This window comes from Lolium perenne, chromosome 7 (genome assembly GCF_019359855.2).
Source record: "Lolium perenne isolate Kyuss_39 chromosome 7, Kyuss_2.0, whole genome shotgun sequence".
Lineage (NCBI taxonomy): Eukaryota > Viridiplantae > Streptophyta > Magnoliopsida > Poales > Poaceae > Lolium > Lolium perenne.
This window is the reverse complement of record NC_067250.2, coordinates 56194118-56215005: the sequence shown is the minus strand read 5'-3', so window position 1 is coordinate 56215005 and position 20888 is coordinate 56194118. Positions and strand designations below refer to the sequence as shown.

Genomic DNA, 20888 nt, shown 5'->3' with positions numbered 1-20888 from the left:
CACCATTTGGTGAATCACACATTCCAACACACTTTTACACATATCCTAGGTCCGCTTACAAGTTTTGGTGGCATTCCGGTGCTCCGGGGGTCATTCCCCCCCCCCCGAAAACGGCGGTCTGCGTGCCTCGAGGGGTCTACCCCCCTAGATTTCTCCGCGCGAGGTTCCACCAACATACTTTTTGGTAGGTTTAGTTTTGATTAGGCCATATACACATGGAAAGCTAGGTTTGGCACACTTTGGCACATTGTAGCCACCGGTATACCCGCAGCGGGACACTTCAGCCTACAAGTCGAGGAATCTTCCAAGTGTTATCGCCTGAAAGAGAGGAATGTCACACATGGGAGCAATGCCTTGCACCATTTGGTGAATCACACCTTCCACCACACTTTCACACATATCCTAGGTCCACATGCAAGTTTTGGTGGCATTCTGGTGCTCCGGCCGTCGTTCTCTCCCGAAAACGGCGGTCTGCGTGCCTCGGGGGGTCTCCCTAGATTTCACCACGCGAGGTTCCACCAACATACTTTTTGATAGGTTTAGTTTTTATTAGTCCATATACACATGGAAAGCTAGGTTTGGCACACTTTGGCACATTGTAGCCACCGGTATACCCGCAGCGGGACACTTCAGCCTACAAGTCGAGGAATCTTCGAAGTGTTATCGCCTGAAAGAGAGGAATGTCACACATGGGAGCAATGCCTTGCACCATTTGGTGAATCACACCTTCCACCACACTTTCACACATATCCTAGGTCCACATGCAAGTGTTGGTGGTATTCCGGTGCTCCGGCGGTCGTTCTCTCCCGATAACGGCGGTCTGCGTGCCTCGAGGGGTCTACCCCCCTAGATTTCTCCGCGGGAGGTTCCACCAAAATACTTTTTGATAGGTTTAGTTTTGTTTAGGCCATATACACATGGAAAGCTAGGTTTGGCACACTTTGGCACATTGTAGCCACCGGTATACCCGCAGCGGGACACTTCAGCCTACAAGTCGAGGAATCTTCCAAGTGTTATCGCCGAAAGAGAGGAATCTCACACATGGGAGCTATGCCTTGCACCATTCGGTGAATCACACCTTCCACCACACTTTCACACATATCGTAGGTCCACATGCAAGTTTTGGTGGCATTCCGGTGCTCCGTCGGTCGTTCCCCCCCCCCGAAAACGGGCGTCTACGTGCCTCGGGGGGTCTACCCCCCTAGATTTCACCGCGCGAGGTTCCACCAGCATACTTTTTGATAGGTTTGGTTTTGGTTAGTCCATATACACATGGAAATCAAGGTTTGGCACCATTTGGCACATTATAGCCTCCGGTATACCCGCAGCGGGACACTTCAGCCTACAAGTCGAGGAATCTTCCAAGTGTTATCGCCCGAAAGAGGGGAAGGTCACACATGGGAGCTATGCCTTGCACCATTTGGTGAATCACACCTTCCACCACACTTCCACACATATCCTAGGTCCACATGCAAGTTTTGGTGGCATTCCGGTGCTCCGGCGGTCGTTCCCCCCCCCAGGAAAATGGTCGTCATGCCTCGGGGGGTCTACCCCCCTAGATTTCACCGCGCGAGGTTCCACCAACATACTTTTTGATAGGTTTGGTTTTGGTTAGTCCATATACACATGGAAAGCAAGGTTTGGCACCATTTGGCACATTATAGCCTCCGGTATACCCGCAGCGGGACACTTCAGCCTACAAGTCGAGGAATCTTCCAAGTGTTATCGCCCGAAAGAGAGGAATGTCACACATGGGAGCAATGCCTTGAACCATTTGGTGAATCACACCTTCCACCACACTTTCACACATATCGTAGGTCCACATGCAAGTTTTGGTGGCATTCTGGTGCTCCGTCGGTCGTTCCCCCCCCCCGAAAACGGCCGTCTACGTGCCTCGGGGGGTCTACCCCCCTAGATTTCACCGCGCGAGGTTCCACCAACATACTTTTTGATAGGTTTGGTTTTGGTTAGTCCATAGACACATGGAAAGCAAGGTTTGGCACCATTTGGCACATTATAGCCTCCGGTATACCCGCAGCGGGACACTTCAGCCTACAAGTCGAGGAATCTTCCAAGTGTTATCGCCCGAAAGAGGGGAAGGTCACACATGGGAGCTATGCCTTGCACCATTTGGTGAATAACACCTTCCACCACACTTCCACACATATCCTAGGTCCACATGCAAGTTTTGGTGGCATTCTGGTGCTCCGGCGGTCGTTCCCCCCCGAAAATGGCTGTCTGCGTGCCTCGGGGGGTCTACCCCCCTAGATTTCACCGCGCGAGGTTCCACCAACATACTTTTTGATAGGTTTGGTTTTGGTTAGTCCATATACACATGGAAAGCAAGGTTTGGCACCATTTGGCACATTATAGCCTCCGGTATACCCGCAGCGGGACACTTCAGCCTACAAGTCGAGGAATCTTCCAAGTGTTATCGCCCGAAAGAGAGGAATGTCACACATGGGAGCAATGCCTTGAAAAATTTGGTGAATCACACCTTCCACCACACTTTCACACATATCCTAGGTCCACATGCAAGTTTTGGTGGCATTCCGGTGCTCCGGCGGTCGTCCCCCCCCCCCCCCCCGAAAACGGCCGTCTACGTGCCTCGGGGGGTCTACCCCCCTAGATTTCACCGCGCGAGGTTCCAACAACATACTTTTTGATAGGTTTGGTTTTGGTTAGTCCATATACACATGGAAAGCAAGGTTTGGCACCATTTGGCACATTATAGCCTCCGGTATACCCGCAGCGGGACACTTCAGCCTACAAGTCGAGGAATCTTCCAAGTGTTATCGCCCGAAAGAGGGGAAGGTCACACATGGGAGCTATGGCTTGCACCATTTGGTGAATCACACCTTCCACCACACTTTCACACATATCCTAGGTCCACATGCAAGTTTTGGTGGCATTCCGGTGCTCCGGCGGTCGTTCCCCCCCCCCCCCCCGAAAATGGACGTCTACGTGCCTCGAGGGGTCTACCCCCTAGATTTCACCGCGCGAGGTTCCACCAACATACTTTTTGATAGGTTTTGTTTTGGTTAGTCCATATACACCTGGAAGGCAAGGTTTGGCACCATTTGGCACATTATAGCCTCCGGTATACCCGCAGCGGGACACTTCAGCCTACAAGTCGAGGAATCTTCCAAGTGTTATCGCCCGAAAGAGGGGAAGGTCACACATGGGATCTATGCCTTGCACCATTTGGTGAATCACACCTTCCACCACACTTCCACACATATCCTAGGTCCACATGCAAGTTTTGGTGGCATTCCGGTGCTCCGGCGGTCGTTCCCCCCCGAAAATGGCTGTCTGCGTGCCTCGGGGGGTCTACCCCCCTAGATTTCACCGCGCGAGGTTCCACCAACATACTTTTTGATAGGTTTGGTTTTGGTTAGTCCATATACACATGGAAAGCAAGGTTTGGCACCATTTGGCATATTATAGCCTCCGGTATACCCGCAGCGGGACACTTCAGCCTACAAGTCGAGGAATCTTCCAAGTGTTATCGCCCGAAAGAGGGGAAGGTCACACATGGGAGCTATGGCTTGCACCATTTGGTGAATCACACCTTCCACCACACTTTCACACATATCCTAGGTCCACATGCAAGTTTTGGTGGCATTCCGGTGCTCCGGCGGTCGTTCCCCCCCGAAAATGGCCGTCTACGTGCCTCGGGAGGTCTACCCCCTAGATTTCACCGCGAGGTTCCACCAACATACTTTTTGATAGGTTTTGTTTTGGTTAGTCCATATACACATGGAAAGCAAGGTTTGGCACCATTTGGCACATTATAGCCTCCGGTATACCCGCAGCGGGATACTTCAGCCTACAAGTCGAGGAATCTTCCAAGTGTTATCGCCCGAAAGAGGGGAAGGTCACACATGGGAGCTATGGCTTGCACCATTTGGTGAATCACACCTTCCACCACACTTTCACACATATCCTAGGTCCACATGCAAGTTTTGGTGGCATTCCGGTGTTCCGGCGGTCGTTCCCCCCCGAAAATGGCCGTCTACGTGCCTCGGGGGGTCTACCCCCCTAGATTTCACCGCGCGAGGTTCCACCAACATACTTTTTGATAGGTTTTGTTTTGGTTAGTCCATATACACATGGAAGTCAAGGTTTGGCACCATTTGGCACATTATAGCCTCCGGTATACCCGCAGCGGGACACTTCAGCCTACAAGTCGAGGAATCTTCCAAGTGTTATCGCCTGAAAGAGAGGAATGACACACATGGGAGCAATGCCTTGCACCATTTGGTGAATCACACCTTCCACCACACTTTCACACATATCCTAGGTCCACATGCAAGTTTTGGTGGCATTCCGGTGCTCCGGCGGTCGTTCTCTCCCGAAAACGGCGGTCTGCGTGCCTCGGGGGTTCTACCCCCCTAGATTTCACCGCGCGAGGTTCCACCAACATACTTTTTGATAGGTTTGGTTTTGGTTAGTCCATAGACACATGGAAAGCAAGGTTTCACACTCTTTGGCACATTGTAGCCACCGGCGGTCGTTCTCGCCCGAAAACGGCGGTCTGCGTGCCCCGGTGGTCACTACCCCCTAGATTTCACCGCGCGAGGCTTCATCCGTGTAGTTTTAAATTATCATGATAATGACAATATTAAATAATACACATGTTAAAATACAGGTTTAATATATTTTTGAAATATATTTCAATCTTATAACGATAAGTAAAATGGTGAAGAGGGAAATTATCCTGTCAAAGCGCACGGCAAAGTTGGATTTGCACGGCAAAGAGGTCTTTGCCGTGTACAGGCGCACGGCAAAGGTAGCCTTGCACGGCAAAGAAGTCTTTGCCGTGCACAGGCGCACGGCGAAGCGAAGGTGCACGGCAAAGGGACAAATGCGCACGGCAAAGAAAAGTTTGCACGACATATAGCTCTTTGCCGTGCAAAGCACACGGCAAAGCCGCGGCGCACGGCAAAGGGCCCAACCCTATCCACCCGACCGGCCGCTCCACCTCAGCCAGAAACACACACGCGCCCTCACACCCTCCCAGCTGCTGCCGCCGCCTACCACGCGCGCCGCCGCCTACCGTCGCGCCGCCGCCAACGCCGCCTCGCCCTTCCCCCCACACGCGCGCCGCCGCCTTGCTCCTGCCTCCCGTCGCGCCGCCGCCTTGCTCCTGCCCCCACACGGCCCCGTCGCGCCGCCGCCTCGCCCTGCCCCCGCACGCCCGTCGCCGCCGCCTCGCCCTGCCCCCCACACGCATGCCGCCTCCGCCTCGCCCTGCCCCCCACACGCCGTCGCCGCCGCCGCCTCGCCGCCTCTTCCCCGCCACCACCGCGCCAGCCCACCTCCTCGCGAAGTCCCCCGCCCCCGACGTGCTCCCGGCCTCCTCCGGCCCTCCCGTCGTGCCACCGCCGCCTCGCCGCTCCGCGCGTTGGGCCCCCTCCTCCCGGCTCGGTGACGCGCCGGCAGGCGTCCTCCTCCCGCCTCGCTGCGCCGCGCGGCAGCTCCCCTCGTCCGGCTCACCGGCACCAAGTAAGTGCGCTCGGCCTCCTCCAATACATCCCTGCATCTTGTGTAGTTAGTGTAGGGACTTAGTGTAGTTTAGTTTAGGATTTTGTGTAGGGACTTAGTGTAGTTTAGTTTAGGATTTAGTGTAGAATTTTAATGTGCTGCGGTAGTGTAGGTTAGAAATAGGCCAATATAGAAAAAAAATGATAATGTGCTGCTGTAAAAGTTGTGAAATATGTGTGCGCCCCGGCCCTCCTCCGATTATAATGTGAAGCAAGCAAATTATAAGTAATAGTTGTCAAAAAAAATTGTGTTCGCTTCCATTAGTAATTCATTTTCTCCATTTCAGGCGATGCTTCGAGGTGGACACGGGGGGCAGCGTCGCGAGGGTCTCTGAGGGGGCGTCCCGGATCTTCTTCGAGGTGGACACTGGGGTCGCCGATTCTCTCACGCGTCAAGGGTAAAAATCTGGCCCCTATGTACCTAGGTTTTTTTTTGGGTCTAGATCACCAAGTCTGTTGCGATACCTAGGCGTCTTTTCCCGACCATAAGGGTTACGCGGATAAATATGCATTAGTGGTCTCGCATATTATGAACCGTAACTCTTACGGCATTTATCGGGACAGTCGGCGGATGCGTAGTTGGGTACGTTCTCCCTGGTCTACCCCGATCCGAGTCAGGATTTCGGCTGCGCCTCCCCGTTGTTCTCCGGATGCACACCCCTCTCGGCTTTTTGGCGAGACGTGTATCGGGAGAGCAGCGGGGAGGTGCTGCCGAAATTCTGTCTCGGATCAGGGTAGAGCAGGGAGAACGTACTCAATCTACGGATCCGGCGGCTGCTAGGAGCCCACCTAGTAGAGATTCAGGTTGATGCATGCGTAAAAAAGGAAAAATTAAAATGCGGATCATGTTTGATATAAATTCTAAGTTTGTCTGTTTTGGTGCTGATTAGAGGATGGATAATCGTGACTGGATGTACGATGGCAGAATTGGTCCGTGGAAATATACTGAGGAATGGGGAGAAAAGACCAAGCAGTTCGTGGACAGGGCGTTTGACATCCCTAGCAGACCCAGGACAGTTTTTTGCCCTTGTAGTAAGTGCGCTAACCAAAAAACATAGGACAAGGAAACTATGAGTCTTCACCTGATCAAGTCTGGGTTCAAACCGTCCTACAAGATTTGGACTTTTCATGGAGAAAAGGCAAAGAAACGTGCTAGGAAGGAGGTGCGGCAGATTCAGCCTAGGAGAGAATATGATACTGGGTTTGATAGGTGCCTAGAGAACTTGGCTAATGGTAATGTGCCTGAAAGCCCTCATGTAGAGGCGGAGACATCTAGGGATGCGGAGACAAGTGAGGAGCCGGAGGAAAACACAAAGAAGTATTACGAGGCTTTGTTTGCTTCGCAGAAACCCCTACACGTAAATACAGATGTCACCCAACTAGATGCCATCGCTCGCCTTTTGGCCTTTAAGTGCCACAGAATCAGTGCGAGAGATGGGTTCGATGAACTTCTGGTCCTCGTTGGCGACATTACGCCGAAAGGGCACCTCTTGCCGCAAAACTTCTACTATTCGAAAAAATTGCTCAGTGACCTCAAGATGTCATCTCAGCAGATACACGCTTGTCCAAAGGGATGCATGCTATTCAGAGAGGAGCATGCTAACACAAATTATTGCATCCATTGCAAAAGCTCTAGGTACTTTGAGGTTGACACCAATGGTGATGGTCAGAAGAGGCAGACCACGGTTGCCAAGAATATCCTCCGCTATCTTCCAGTCCTACCGAGGATCCAGCGGCCCTTCATGACCGAGGATACTGCCCAGCAGATGAGGTGGGCTGTAGAAGGGATCAGACCAGACAGTGGCAAGATGATACATCCGTCGGATGGTACTGCATGGAAGAACTTTGTCAAGAAATATCCCCTGAAAGCCGGTGACCCGAGGAGCGTAGCAATTGCGATATCAACCGATGGGTTCAATCCATATGGTATGTCGGCTGCGGTATACAGTTGTTGGCCAGTGTTTGTTATTCCCCTGAACCTACCCCCTGGCGTCTGCACGAGATCAGAGTACATGTTTATGTCGATGATAATCCCAGGACCGAAATACCCGGGTAAGAACATGAACGTGTATCTGGAACCACTGATTGATGACTTGCTTCTTGGCTGGGAAGATCGCGGGATCCGAACTTATGACGCGGCAAAGAAGGAACACCTCGATATGTATGTCTGGTACCACACGTCTCTGCATGACTTGCCAGCACGTGCTTTGTTCTGCGGGTGGTGTACACATGGGAAGTGGCCTTGTCCGGAGTGCATGCAAGCCGTGACTTTCTTCTGGCTAAACAAGGGTGGCAAGTATTCCTGCTTTGATGAAGCTCGACAGTTCCTTGAGCAGAGTCATGAATACAGGAGTGATGTAAAGAGCTTCAAAAAAGGCCGTGTTGTCCATGCACCGAAGCCAATTCCGAAGACCGGACAGGAAACCAAGGCCGAGTTAGACGCTCTCCAGCCCTAACCACGATGGGAATGGTTTCTTGGGATATGGGGAGACACACCAATGGACCCACAAGCCGTGCTTCTGGAAGCTTCCTTACTTTGAGTTTCTGGAGCTCCCGCATAACATTGATGTAATGCACACCGAGAAGAATATCAGTGAAGCCATTTGGAGCACCATAGTGGACACTGAGAAGACGAAGGATAACATAAAGGCTCGAATTGACCAAGAAAAGTTGTGCGATAGGCCAGAGTTGAACATGAAGCCACCTCATGGTGCCAAAAAAACTTGGACTAAGCCACACGCTCCGTTCTGCCTCACAAAGGCCCAAAAAAGGGAGGTCTTCCAATGGATGAAGGACTCCTTGTTTTTCCCTGATGGGTTCGCAGCCAACTGGATGAGGGGTCTTAACATTGAAACGTTGCGAGTACAAGGACTGAAGAGTCATGACTACCACGTATGGATTGAGCGGATAATGCCGGTGATGATTCGAGGCTATGTCCCTGAGAAGACTTGGCGAGTGCTAGCGAGGTTGAGTTATTTCTTCCGCCAGATTTGTGCTAGGGAGTTAGACACTAAAGTGATTGAGAAGCTGGATGAACAGGCACCCATGTTGCTTTGCGATCTAGAGAAGATCTTTCCTCCAGCGTTCTTTAATCCGATGCAACATATGATCCTCCACCTCACGAAGGAATGCTTAAAGGGGGGGCCGAATTGGGGCCGTTGGCAGTTTGGTCCCGAGAGAGAAACACAAAAGCTTCGTCAGATGACTGGCAATAAATGCAAGATCGAAGCATCCATAGATGAGGCAGTCCTGAACGTGGAGGTGGCAAACTTCACCACTAAGCACTATGATCCCAACATTCCCACAAAGCACAACCCGGTCCTCCGTTACAATGCCGCCAACAATGAAGATGTACCCAAGCTTAGCATCTTCATAGGCTTGGCGGCAAGTCAAGTGGCTCGAAGCCGTACACAACGAATTTACATGAGCGGGAGTTGATCCACTCATATGTCTTGAACACCATGGTGGAAGTGAAGCCGTACATCAAGTAAGTGCTAACCATTTAGTTATTCGCAAACATTCATCGTATGTTCGTGGCTAACTCTTCCTCCGTTCACTGTTGTAGAAAATTCACGACTAAATATTGGAGGTATACCCACAGGGATCCTACCTCGGAAGAATCCAAGGATATTTTCCATAAGGGCGGCGGTCACGGTTTCAGTAGCTGGTTCTGTGGTTTGGTACTATCCTATCCAAATTTGTTTGTACACTGTCGACATTTCGGCCGACATTTCTTGTTCTAAACTTGTCGTCCTAATCTTGTAGGCAAGAACTGACAAAGACATGAATCCCTTGCTACGAAAAATTGCTAGGGGCTTCAACCATTCCGTCGACTCGTTCAATTCTTATGACGTGAACGGGTATCGCTTCCAGACCCATCAATACACAACAAGCCGTCCAAACAAGAAGACAATAAATAGCGGGGTGGTATGTCAAGGTGATGATGGACTCCATTACTATGGAAGAGTCGAGGGTATATACGAGCTGAATTACGGGTTTGACAAAGGGCTAAATCCCATCGTATTCAAATGCCATTGGTTCGACCCACGTCGCGTGAGACGGGATCCTGAAATTGGATTGGTCGAAGTTGAAAGAAGCTCTGTTTATAAGGGAGAGGACGTGTACATTTTGACCACCCAAGCCTTCCAAGTATTCTATCTCCCGTACGCGTGCCGAAACCTGACCAAACGTCTACATGGATGGGATGTTGTGATGACGGTTCCTTCACGCATTAGGCCACCCCCGCCAAACAAGGACGATTACCGCCGCGTAGACCCCTCAACAAGGACTGTTGATTTTTATCAAGAAGAAGGGCTCCCCGGTCATTTCACTATCGACTTGTCGGCCGTTGTTGATAACATGGTCGTAGACGATGAGCAAGAAGAAGATGCGGTTATGGAGGAAGACAATGAAGAATATGAAGCTGAGGATGTGTGTGCCGTAGAAGACCTAAGTTTACTCGAGGCGTTCAAAGCAGGCATTGACCTAGATCCAAATGGACCACCTCCAGGTTTCATCGATGATTATTGGTTCGCTGAGCCTGATGATGATGAAACATGTGGTCCGATTACGGATGTCGACATAGGCTACTGATCTATGTAGTTGTAATTGTGAGGCTATCCTATATATGTACTGAACTATGTGTTATTTGTAATAAACTATGATCTATGTAGTTGTAATTGTGAGGCTATCCTATGTACTGAACTATGTGCTATTTGTAATAAACTATGATCTATGTACTGAAGTATGTGCTATTTATTGTTGATTTCACTAATATTCATCTGTTTACATTGCATACTAATAAACCACTCTTTTCATTGTGTTTGCAGGTGATTGAAACATGCCGCCAAGAAAAAGAAAGGGAGGTTTCAAAAAGAAGATCAAGGCCGTGGCTGAGCTTGTGGGACTTTCGAGTGGTTCGTCGTCGCAGACATGTCCTCCTAGCGCTCCTCCTAGCCCTCCACCACGGAGGAAGAATGCCCAGCCACGGCGACTTCGTACCCCTTCTCCTAGTCCTCCCCCAGCCGAGGATGATGACGAGGAGCAGTGGGGTGGGGAGGACGAGGAGGACGGTGAGGAGCACGGTGGGCAGGACGAGGAGGCCGGTGGGGAGGACGGTGGGGAGGACGGTGGGGAGGACCTCGAGGAGGATGAGGGGTTGGGGGGTTTGCCGCAGGAGCTAGACCCAGACCTAGCTTGGTATCCGCCCGAGGAGGAGGTGTACGTTGCAGCCGAGGAGAGGCTGGAACCACGGGACAAGAAGCCGTATAAGCGCGGGATTACGAAACTCCCCAAGCTAAAAACTTGGGCCTTCCGCGATGTTGTTCTCGTGCCCGCTGGAAAGAGGTACATGCTGATTTTGGCATTCCATTATTGAAATTTTTATCATTATACAAATTTTTATCACATGCATACTGATTTTGGCAATTCGTTGTGCAGCATGTTCAAGTATGGTGACCCGAGGAGGCTCCCGACACGTGAGTACTCGAACATCCTTGGAGGCCTAATTAGGAAACATTTCCCTGGGATTGTCAATCTCCCTAGTGGTGGCCGCGATGTGGCTTGGACTTGGAAGCACTACAGCTACGCGGAAGATCCTAGCGGCAAGTGCGCCAACATGCAAGAGCGGGTTGTCCGCCACTTCTGGGTACGTGACTTTTGGCTTCTTAGCATTCAAACACGTCTTGACTACCAATAGTTGCTCTAATTCCTCTTGTTTTACCTATGTGCATGGTTGCAGAAATACTTCACGAGGGCTGAGGGCGAGGAAATTAAGTGCGACGTTATCTTACACGAGTTTGCAGGGTGAGGGTGACTGGCATGCACTACGAGGCACGTGTCCAGTGCGTCCTCGACTGGCACGCCGAGCGCAAAGTTTGGATGAGTAAGGCTGATTGTCGGGATACGCTCATGGCACCGTGGCGATGCACTGCAGTATTAGCATCGATGTGTTATTTATTTCCGCATTTTCATTGTAGTTTATGTTCTAATAATGGGTCTATCTTGTGTATGTAGAACCCTCCTCAGTACGTCGGGGAAGACAAGGCGTGCTTTCTTGCGATGGTCATATGGTGGACATCCCCCGAGTACGCCCGGAAGCACGAGGAGGGCAAGCAGAAGCGTTTAGAGATGGGAGGTGGATCACATGTCCTGGGCAGCAAGAACTTGGCCCTTACCTTGTAGCAAGAGGTGAGCAAATGGTTTCTTCATTCTTTTGTTTCATGTTATTGTTAGCCCCGCAAGGGTGTCCCTCTTCACTTACTTGCATGTACTCTTTTGCAGGAAGTGAAGACAGGCGTGACACCAAACTTGTTTGGCCTTTTCCAAAAGTCCAAGACCAGGAGGGAGCCGCATCCTGAAACGGGGTCCGTGTGGGTCAACGGGCTAGCGGAGGCCCAGTGTGGCGCGTACCGCTCGACGTTCAAGGCCAAGCACGGCGAAGACGCCGACCCAACCACCGAAGACTTTGATGTTGAGGTTGCGGTGCTTGCGGGACAAGGCAAGAAGGGTGGCCGCCTATGGATTGCTGACGGGTTAGTCGACCCAAAGACCATTCCATCTCTACGCCAGATCCGTCGTGGGCGTACGAGCGAGCAGCCTCGGGTAGAGACCCGCCCACGGGCTTCGGACCTAGCTGTGGAGAAGTTACGGGTAAGTTCTTCGTCGATCCTCTACGCTTCATTACATGTTTTCCATTGCAATGTTACTGACATCGCGGCAACACAACGTAGGCGGAGATGGAAGAAAGGGAACGGAGGCACCAAGAGGAGCAGATGCAGATGCAGCAGCAGCTTAGGGAGAACATGCAGATGCAGCAGCAGATGTTGCAGCAGATGCAACAACAACAGCAGATGTTCCAGCAGATGTTCATGAACCAGGCCGTGCTGACTTCCCCACCGTGGAGTAGTGCTCCTAGCACGTCGTGTCCTCCTATGTTCCCCAACTGGGTAAGTGGTTAACTTAATATCTCCGTCTCAATCTTGTTAGTTGTCTAACCGAACTTTGGATATTGCAGATCCCCGCGCCTGATTCGGCTGTGATGGCGCTCCTCCAGCAAGCGCCAAGTCAGAGCCCGCTGACACCTGGCTTGACTGTCAACAATACAGGCATCATCCGGAGCCTGCAGCAGTTTCTAGGTGAGTTCTCCTACACTTCTAATTCTTCCATACCATGTCACTTGTAAATTTTAGCCATTCAACCATGTCAATTTTAGTCATTATGTTCAATTTTAGCTATTCCATGTTAATTTTAGCCATTCCATGTCATTCTTAGCCATTATGTTGAATTTTAGCCATTTCATGTTAATTCTAGCGATTATGTTCAATTTTAGCCATTCCATGTCAATTCTAGTTCTTCCATGTCAATTCTAGTTCTTACATGTCAATTTTAGCCATTTCATGTCATTCTTAGCCATTATGTTGAATTTTAGCCATTTCATGTCTATTCTAGCGATTATGTTCAATTTTAGCCATTCAATGTCAATTCTAGTTCTTCCATGTCAATTCTAGTTCTTACATGTCAATTTTAGCCATTGCATGCCACTTATGCATCTATATATGAACTTGTAGGAGGACAAGGAGATGGAGGACAAGGAGGTGGAGAAGGACAAGGAAGTGGAGGACAAGGAAGTGGCGAAGGTTGACGTTGCTTGTATGAACTTTGTTGTGTGACTTGGAGCATTCTATGTATGAATTTGTTGTTGGACTACTTTGTTGTTGGTGGACTTTGTTGTTGTTGGACTTTGTTGTTGGACTATTGTATGGAACATTCTATGTATGGACTTTGTTGGACTATTAGTGGTTGAACTTTGTTGTTGATGATGTGCAAATGTCTATATATTGTGCTATATATGTATCTGGAAATATATATCTATTTTGTGAATTATATGTGCAGGGATTAAACGGAAACAGCAAAAAGCTGAAATATTTTCAGCACCTTTGCCGTGCACATGCACACGGCAAAGACAAAGCCGCACGGCAAAGGCTGTCTTTGCCGTGCACATGCGCACGGCAAAGGCTGCCCAGCTGTGCATTGCGCTGCCACCTGCTGTTGCTGTAGGGTGCTTTGCCGTGCGGTGTTGAGGGGAAGCGCACGGCAAAGAACAGCTCTTTGCCATGCGTGCTGGAGGGGAAGCGCACGGCAAAGAGGGACGCACGGCAAAGAAGGTGGCACGGCAAAGACTGCGCAGCGCACGGCAAAGCTAGGTCGCTCGGCAAAGGCTTTGCCGTGCGATTTTTGCGCGACGCACGGCAAAGATGGCTTTGCCGGCCGGATCTTTGCCGAGCAAACTTTGTCGTGCACGGCCGCACGGCAAAGGCTTTGCCGAGCGGATTATCGCCTTTGCCGTGCGATTTGGGCGCACGGCAATGTCCAGTTATCCCGTAGTGTATGTACAGTTTGACTGAATCTTCTGCCTGCAATTCCTCTGCCTGACTGAATCATCTTATATGTGTACTCACATTACATGGCCTTCGTTGTTTGTCTTGGTCAGGTGCAAGACGAGTCGGATGAGGACGACACGGTTGAGCTGAACAGTCCTCAGTCTATGCAAATGGATGGTGAGCTGTATGGCGATGATATGCTGAACTCGAGTGCGGGTTTGACTGTAGACGTGCAAGACATTGATGCTTACTGGCTTCAGAGGAAGATATCGCAAGCATACGGAGATATTGATCCCCAGCACAGCCAGAAGCTTGCGGAGGAGATCTTGAAGGTGATTGCCGAGGGCGAGGACAGAGATGTTGAGAATCGGGTTGTCACACTGCTGGACTATGAGAAGTTTGATCTGGTTAGATTTCTGCTTCACAATCGGCTCAAGATAGTCTGGTGTACGTCCTTAGCCAGGGCTGAAGATGAGGAACAGCGGAAGAAGATAGCTGAAGAGATGATGAGTAACCTAAGATTAGCTCCAATTTTGGAGCAGCTACATGCACCGAGAGGATCTGTAAAGGATAGGCAGAAGAATCTGGGGAGAAGTATCAGGGATGAGGCTAGGAGGCTTCTAAACAATGGCAGTGCTGGAACTGATGGCGTGATGGACAGTAGCCCTGTTGATCGGTATATCGAGAGTGGATGGTTCAAAGGCCAGAGGCAGCAGCTTGATCTTGATAACCTGTCTTTCCTCCAAGGTAGTCTATTGATGTCCAACAAGAAATGCGAACTTCCTCCAGGATCATTTAGAATCCAGCAGAAGGGGTACGAGCAAGTCCATGTGCCGGCATTGCGAGCTATGCCATATGAATCTTCAGAGAAGATTGTGAAGATATCTGAAATGCCAGAGTGGGCTCAGCCAGCTTTTGCTGGGATGACGCAGCTGAATAGAGTACAGAGCAAGGTTTATGATACTGCGCTTTTCAAACCAGATAACATTCTTCTCTGTGCTCCAACGGGTGCCGGGAAAACCAATGTAGCTATGCTTACCATTCTCCATCAGATTGGTTTGCATATGAAGTGTGGTGAATTTGATAATACAAAGTACAAAATTGTCTATGTGGCCCCAATGAAAGCTTTGGTTGCTGAAGTTGTTGGAAATTTGTCAGCACGGCTGAAAGAGTACAATGTTACTGTTAGGGAGCTTAGTGGAGACCAGAACCTGACCAAACAGCAGATTGACGAAACACAGATAATTGTCACTACGCCTGAGAAATGGGACATTAATACAAGGAAATCAGGTGATAGAACCTATACGCAAATGGTAAAGCTTCTAATCATCGATGAGATCCATCTACTTCATGATAACAGAGGGCCTGTTCTGGAGAGTATTGTCTCTAGAACTGTACGGCACATTGAGACGACCAAGGAACATATCCGCCTAGTTGGTCTCTCTGCAACTCTACCAAACTATAAAGATGTTGCGGTGTTCTTGCGTGTTCACCCTGATGGCCTCTTCCATTTCGATAACAGTTACCGACCTTGCCCCCTTGCTCAACAGTACATTGGGATCACAGTGAGGAAGCCACTGCAAAGGTTTCAGTTGATGAATGAGATCTGTTATGAGAAGGTTATGGTTGCTGCTGGTAAACACCAAGTGCTTATATTTGCACACTCAAGGAAGGAGACAGCGAAAACTGCTCGTGCCATCAGAGACACTGCATTGGCTAATGACACATTGACCCGCTTTCTGAAGGATGACTCTGCAAGTCAAGAGATTCTTTGTGCTCATGCAGAACTTGTCAAAAGTAGCGATCTTAAAGACCTTCTGCCATACGGGTTTGCTATTCATCATGCTGGGCTGGCAAGGGTAGACCGTGAACTTGTTGAGAGACTTTTTGTTGATAAGCATATACAGGTCCTTGTTTCGACAGCCACTCTTGCATGGGGAGTTAATCTACCTGCACACACTGTTATTATAAAGGGTACCCTGATTTACAGTCCGGAAAAGGGTGCTTGGACAGAACTAAGTCCACTGGATGTCATGCAGATGCTTGGTCGTGCAGGCAGGCCTCAGTATGACACACATGGAGAGGGAATAATCTTGACAGGACACGGTGAATTGCAGTACTACCTATCCCTTATGAATCAGCAGCTGCCTATTGAGAGTCAGTTTATATCCAGATTAGCTGATCAATTGAACGCAGAGATTGTTCTAGGAACTGTTCAGAATGCCCAGGAGGCCTGCTCATGGCTTGGATACACTTACCTCTATATCCGAATGCTCCGGAATCCAACACTGTATGGCTTACCTGAAGATATCTTGGAGAGAGACAAAACACTAGATGAAAGGAGAGCTGACTTGGTAAGTATATGCACGCCCTGTTCTGTTTTTTCGAAGTTCCACTGTAATCCCCTCATACTGATATATTCTTTCTCGAGCACCTTGTTGGCTATTTTGCTTGTACATATCCTCTAATTGCATGCTTGCACTGGCCAACTGTTTTCTAGGTTTTGTCTAAGCTGTATCCAAATATGTTCATTGGTCTGTTTAAGTTCAAGAATTACTGTGCATATATATTCCCTCCTGAAACTTTTCATGGTGTTTGAGAGAGGTTCACTATTGAAATGTCATGTTCTCGAAATACTGTGTGTCAATGGCATGTACTGTACTAGTGCAATGTCATCCTCTGGCCATAACCAGAGAATCAGTTGAAAGTTATTTCCTTAGCACTGAAATGGCTGCATTAGATCATCCAGTAGCATCACAGTTTTGTTGCCAGATGTGCTATAGTTGTCCCAGTTTGTAGAGTAGTTACATTGAAATGATTGTTCGTGGATATAATGCCTGATCATTTTTTTGGGTGTTTTATTTGAATGGTACGAAAATTTAGCACTAATGCTGATAAGGTATTTTATTGCATTCCTTCCAACAGTGCCAAAATGAACTCCATTAATTGAGGTACTGAACGCACATATTGATACTAATGCAAGATTTTAGAGAAGTGGTCGATCCATTTAGTCAGTAATTATTGTATACTTGTATTTTAATATGGCCCTACTGTTCCACTAGTGAATCCTGTATTTCTGTGCTACTGCAGATACATTCTGCTGCAAATCTGTTGGATAGGAACAATTAGATTAACTATGACAGGAGAACAGGATACTTTCAGGTCACTGACCTGGGGAGGATTGCTAGCTATTATTATATCAGTCACATGACTATTTCAACTTATAACGAATACCTAAAGCCTACGATGGGGTATATTGAGCTGTGCCAACTGTTCTCTCAGAGTGAAGAATTTAAGTTAGTGTAAGGCAAGATGAGAAGATGGAGCTGGCAAAGCTTTTGGACCATGTGCCAATTCCTGTGAAAGAGAACTTGGAGGAGCCTGGCACAAAGATTAATGTTCTGCTCCAAGCATATATCTCGAGGCTAAAACTGGAGGGCCTCTCCCTTGGTTCTGATATGATCTATATTAGACAGGTACCAACATGTTCTCTCTTCTGAGTGCAGTTTCTTAATTTGAATTACTAGCTTATTTTAGTTATTCTTATATTCATATATTCTTCTCTATGATGTAGAGTGCTGGCCGCCTTGTACGAGCACTATTTGAGATGGTTTTGAAGAGAGGATGGGCTCAACTAGCAGAGAAGGCTCTGAATCTTAGCAAGATGATCGATAAGCAGATGTGGAGTGTCCAAATTCCTTTGCGTCAATTTCCTGGCATTCCAAATGAAATTCTGATGAAACTGGAGCAAAAGGAATTGGCTTGGGAGAGGTACTATGATCTATCTTCGCAGGAAATCGGTGAGCTAATCCGTTATCCAAAGATGGGGAGGCGACTACACAAGTGCATCCACCAGTTACCAAAGTTGAATCTTTCAGCCCATGTTAAATATTACTCGTACAGTTTTGTGTTTTGAGCTGACTCTAACACCTGATTTTCAATGGGATGATACGGTACATGGTTATGTGGAGCCCTTTTGGGTTCTTGTTGAGGATAATGACAGCGAGTGCATTCTTCACCATGAGTACTTCTTGCTTAAGAAAAAATACCTGGATGAAGATCATACACTTAACTTCACAGTGCCAATATGTGAACCACTGCCCCCTCAGTACTTTATACGTGTCGTATCCGACAAGTGGCTTGGATCTCAGGAAGTTCTTCCTGTATCTTTTAAGCACTTGGTTCTTCCAGACAAACATGCTCCACCAACTGAATTGCTTGATCTGCAGCCACTACCTGTCACCGCACTAAGAGATGCACGATTTGAAGGCCTTTATAGTTCCTTGAAACATTTCAACCCTGTTCAGACTCAAGTGTTCAATGCCTTATATAACAGTGATGACAGTGTGCTGGTCGCTGCGCCAACAGGCAGTGGAAAGACCATATGTGCGGAGTTTGCTATACTAAGGAACCATCAGAAGGCAGTATCCTGTGAAACCAACATGCGAGTCATATATATAGCGCCTCTTGAAGCCCTGGCGAAAGAAAGACACAGGGACTGGGAGAGGAAATTTGGAGGGTTCGCCCATGTAGTTGAGCTAACAGGTGAAACCGCTTCTGATTTGAAGCTCCTTGATAAAGGAGAGATCATTATTAGTACCCCTGAGAAGTGGGATGCGCTTTCACACCGTTGGAAACAGAGAAAGCCTATCCAACAAGTCAGCTTATTCATCGTCGATGAACTTCATCTTATAGGATCTGAAAAGGGACATGTTTTGGAAATCATTGTCTCACGGATGAGGCTTGTTGCAAATCACATTTGCAACCACATCCGGATTGTGGCGCTTTCAGCGTCACTTGCAAATGCTAGAGATCTCGGTGAGTGGATTGGGGCCCCCTCTCATGGCCTTTTCAACTTTCCTCCAGCTGTGCGGCCGGTGCCTTTAGAAATACACATTCAGGGTGTGGACATAGCAAACTTTGAGGCAAGAATGCAGGCAATGTCAAAGCCAACATATAATGCTATCGCACAACATGCAAAGCATGGTAAGCCTGCCCTGGTATTTGTACCGACACTAAAGCATGCAAGGTTTACTGCGGTGGACTTGTGCTTATACTCATGCGCTCAAGGTTGTGGAACACCTTTCCTTCTTGGGTCAGAAGATGATATGGATATTCACACGAGAGGTGTCAATGAAGAAACACTTAAAAATACTCTGAAATGTGGTGTAGGCTACTTGCATGAGGCTCTAGGTGATCTTGACCAGGAAGTTGTAACTCAGCTGTTTCTCTGTGGGAAGATTCAAGTGTGTGTTGTGAGCAGCACAATGTGCTGGGGAAGATCGTTGCCTTCCCATTTGGTTGTTGTGATGGGAACACAGTATTGTGATGGCCGGAACAGTGTCAATATTGATTATCCGGTCACTGATCTGCTACAAATGATGGGTCATGCCAACAGGCCTCTTCAAGATAACTCAGGGAAGTGTGTTATATTGTGCCATACACCTCGCAAGGAATACTACAGAAAGTTCCTTTCAGAGCCCTTCCCTGTTGAGAGCCATCTTCACCATTTCTTGCATGATCATATGAACGCTGAAGTTGCTGCGGGTGTCGTAGAAAGCAAGCAGGCTGCCATGGATTATCTTACTTGGACTTTCATGTACCGGCGGCTGATCAAGAACCCTAACTACTACAATCTGCAGGATTCAAGTCACAGGCATATATCAGATCATCCTTCTGAGCTAATCGAGACATTATTGGTTGATCTTAAGTCAAGCAAGTGTTTAACTATAGAGGAGGATACGTATCTGAAGACCCTCAACCTTGGTCTCATTGCCTCGTACTACTACATTAGTTACACAACTATCGAACGATTCAGTTCAATGCTAACCCAGAAGACTAAGATAAAAGGTCTCCTGGAGGTTCTAGCTTCCGCATCAGAATATGCAGAGGTTTCAAGTCGCCGAGGTGAGGAAGAATCCATTGAGAGGCTAGTTCGTCACCAAAGATTTTCTATTGAGAACCCCAATAGTGGTGATCCACACATCAAGGTGAACGCGCTTCTGCAAGCCCACTTCTCACGTCACATGGTTGTAGGGAACCTGGCATCTGACCAACGGAAGATCCTCCTTTCTGCACATAGATTGCTTCAGGCAATGGTTGATGTGGTCTCCAGCAATGGATGGCTCAGCCTGGCTCTTAGTGCAATGGAGCTGTGTCAAATGGTAACACAAGGCATGTGGGATCGTGATTCTGTGCTGCTTCAACTCCCACACTTCACCAAGAAGTTAGCTAGAAGATGCCAGGAAAAAGGCATTGAGAGCATCTTTAATCTGGCTGAGATGACTGTTGACGATATGCGAGATCTGATTCAATTACCATGCTCTCAGCTCCAGGACATCATCGGTTTCATCAAACGGTTCCCAAACATCGCTTTGGCTTATGAAGTCTGTGAAGGTGATGATATAAGTGCCGGTGGCAATTTAACTTTGCAGGTTACTCTAGAGCGTGGCATGACGGGCTTGCCATCTGGGACTGGGCAAGTTCATGCTCCAAGGTATCCAAAGCCCAGGGAGGAAGGCTGGTGGGTCGTGATTGGTGATAGCTCCACCGACCAGTTGCTGGCAGTCAAGAGGGTTGCACTCCAGAAGAGGGCTCGTCTGAAGCTTGAGTTCACTGCTGCTGCAGAAGCAGGGAAGAAGGATTACATGGTTTTGTTGATGTCAGATTCATATCTGGGCTGTGATCAGGAGTACGAGTTCACCGTTAATGTGAAGTATGCTGGAGCTGATTGATCTGAAGACAAGGATGTAGTTCTCAGGTAACGTCCGATGCAGAGAGCTTCTTGTATGCATAGGAAATCGAATCAAAAGCCTTAAAACTTGAACACCCAGATATGTATTGTCCAATTCCTGCATGGCATGGTGATACATCTTGGTTTGTTTAGATTGTGTGGCATGACTTGGATAAATAAACCTCGAGTGATATGTGCATGAATATATTGTGTTTCAGCTCTGTTGGA

At 48.6% G+C, this 20888-nt stretch overlaps 1 protein-coding gene and 1 pseudogene across 1 annotated transcript; both read left to right on the top strand.

The window, feature by feature from the left end:
• Nucleotides 1-20661, top strand: part of LOC127316020 (DExH-box ATP-dependent RNA helicase DExH12-like) — a 28842-nt pseudogene extending 8181 nt beyond the window's left edge.
• Nucleotides 11102-13306, top strand: LOC127316019 (uncharacterized). Its single transcript, XM_051346445.2, has 7 exons — nucleotides 11102-11193; nucleotides 11351-11420; nucleotides 11562-11693; nucleotides 11829-12197; nucleotides 12278-12493; nucleotides 12562-12682; nucleotides 13115-13306. The coding sequence occupies exons 1-7, from the start codon at nucleotides 11102-11104 to the stop codon at nucleotides 13186-13188; spliced, it is 1074 nt and encodes a 357-aa protein (XP_051202405.2). The 3' UTR covers nucleotides 13189-13306.
• Nucleotides 20662-20888: the final 227 nt, after the last annotated feature.

What these genes read in the sequence shown, in the direction of transcription:
- LOC127316019 (XM_051346445.2), top strand. Translation starts at nt 11,102, where the DNA reads ATGTGGCTTGGACTTGGAAGCACTACAGCTACGCGGAAGATCCTAGCG. An exon ending in ACTGGCACGCCGAGCGCAAA is followed by an intron (nt 11,421 to 11,561) that starts GTTTGGATGAGT and finishes TTGTGTATGTAG; the next exon opens with AACCCTCCTCAGTACGTCGG. An exon ending in AGATGGGAGGTGGATCACAT is followed by an intron (nt 11,694 to 11,828) that starts GTCCTGGGCAGC and finishes ACTCTTTTGCAG; the next exon opens with GAAGTGAAGACAGGCGTGAC.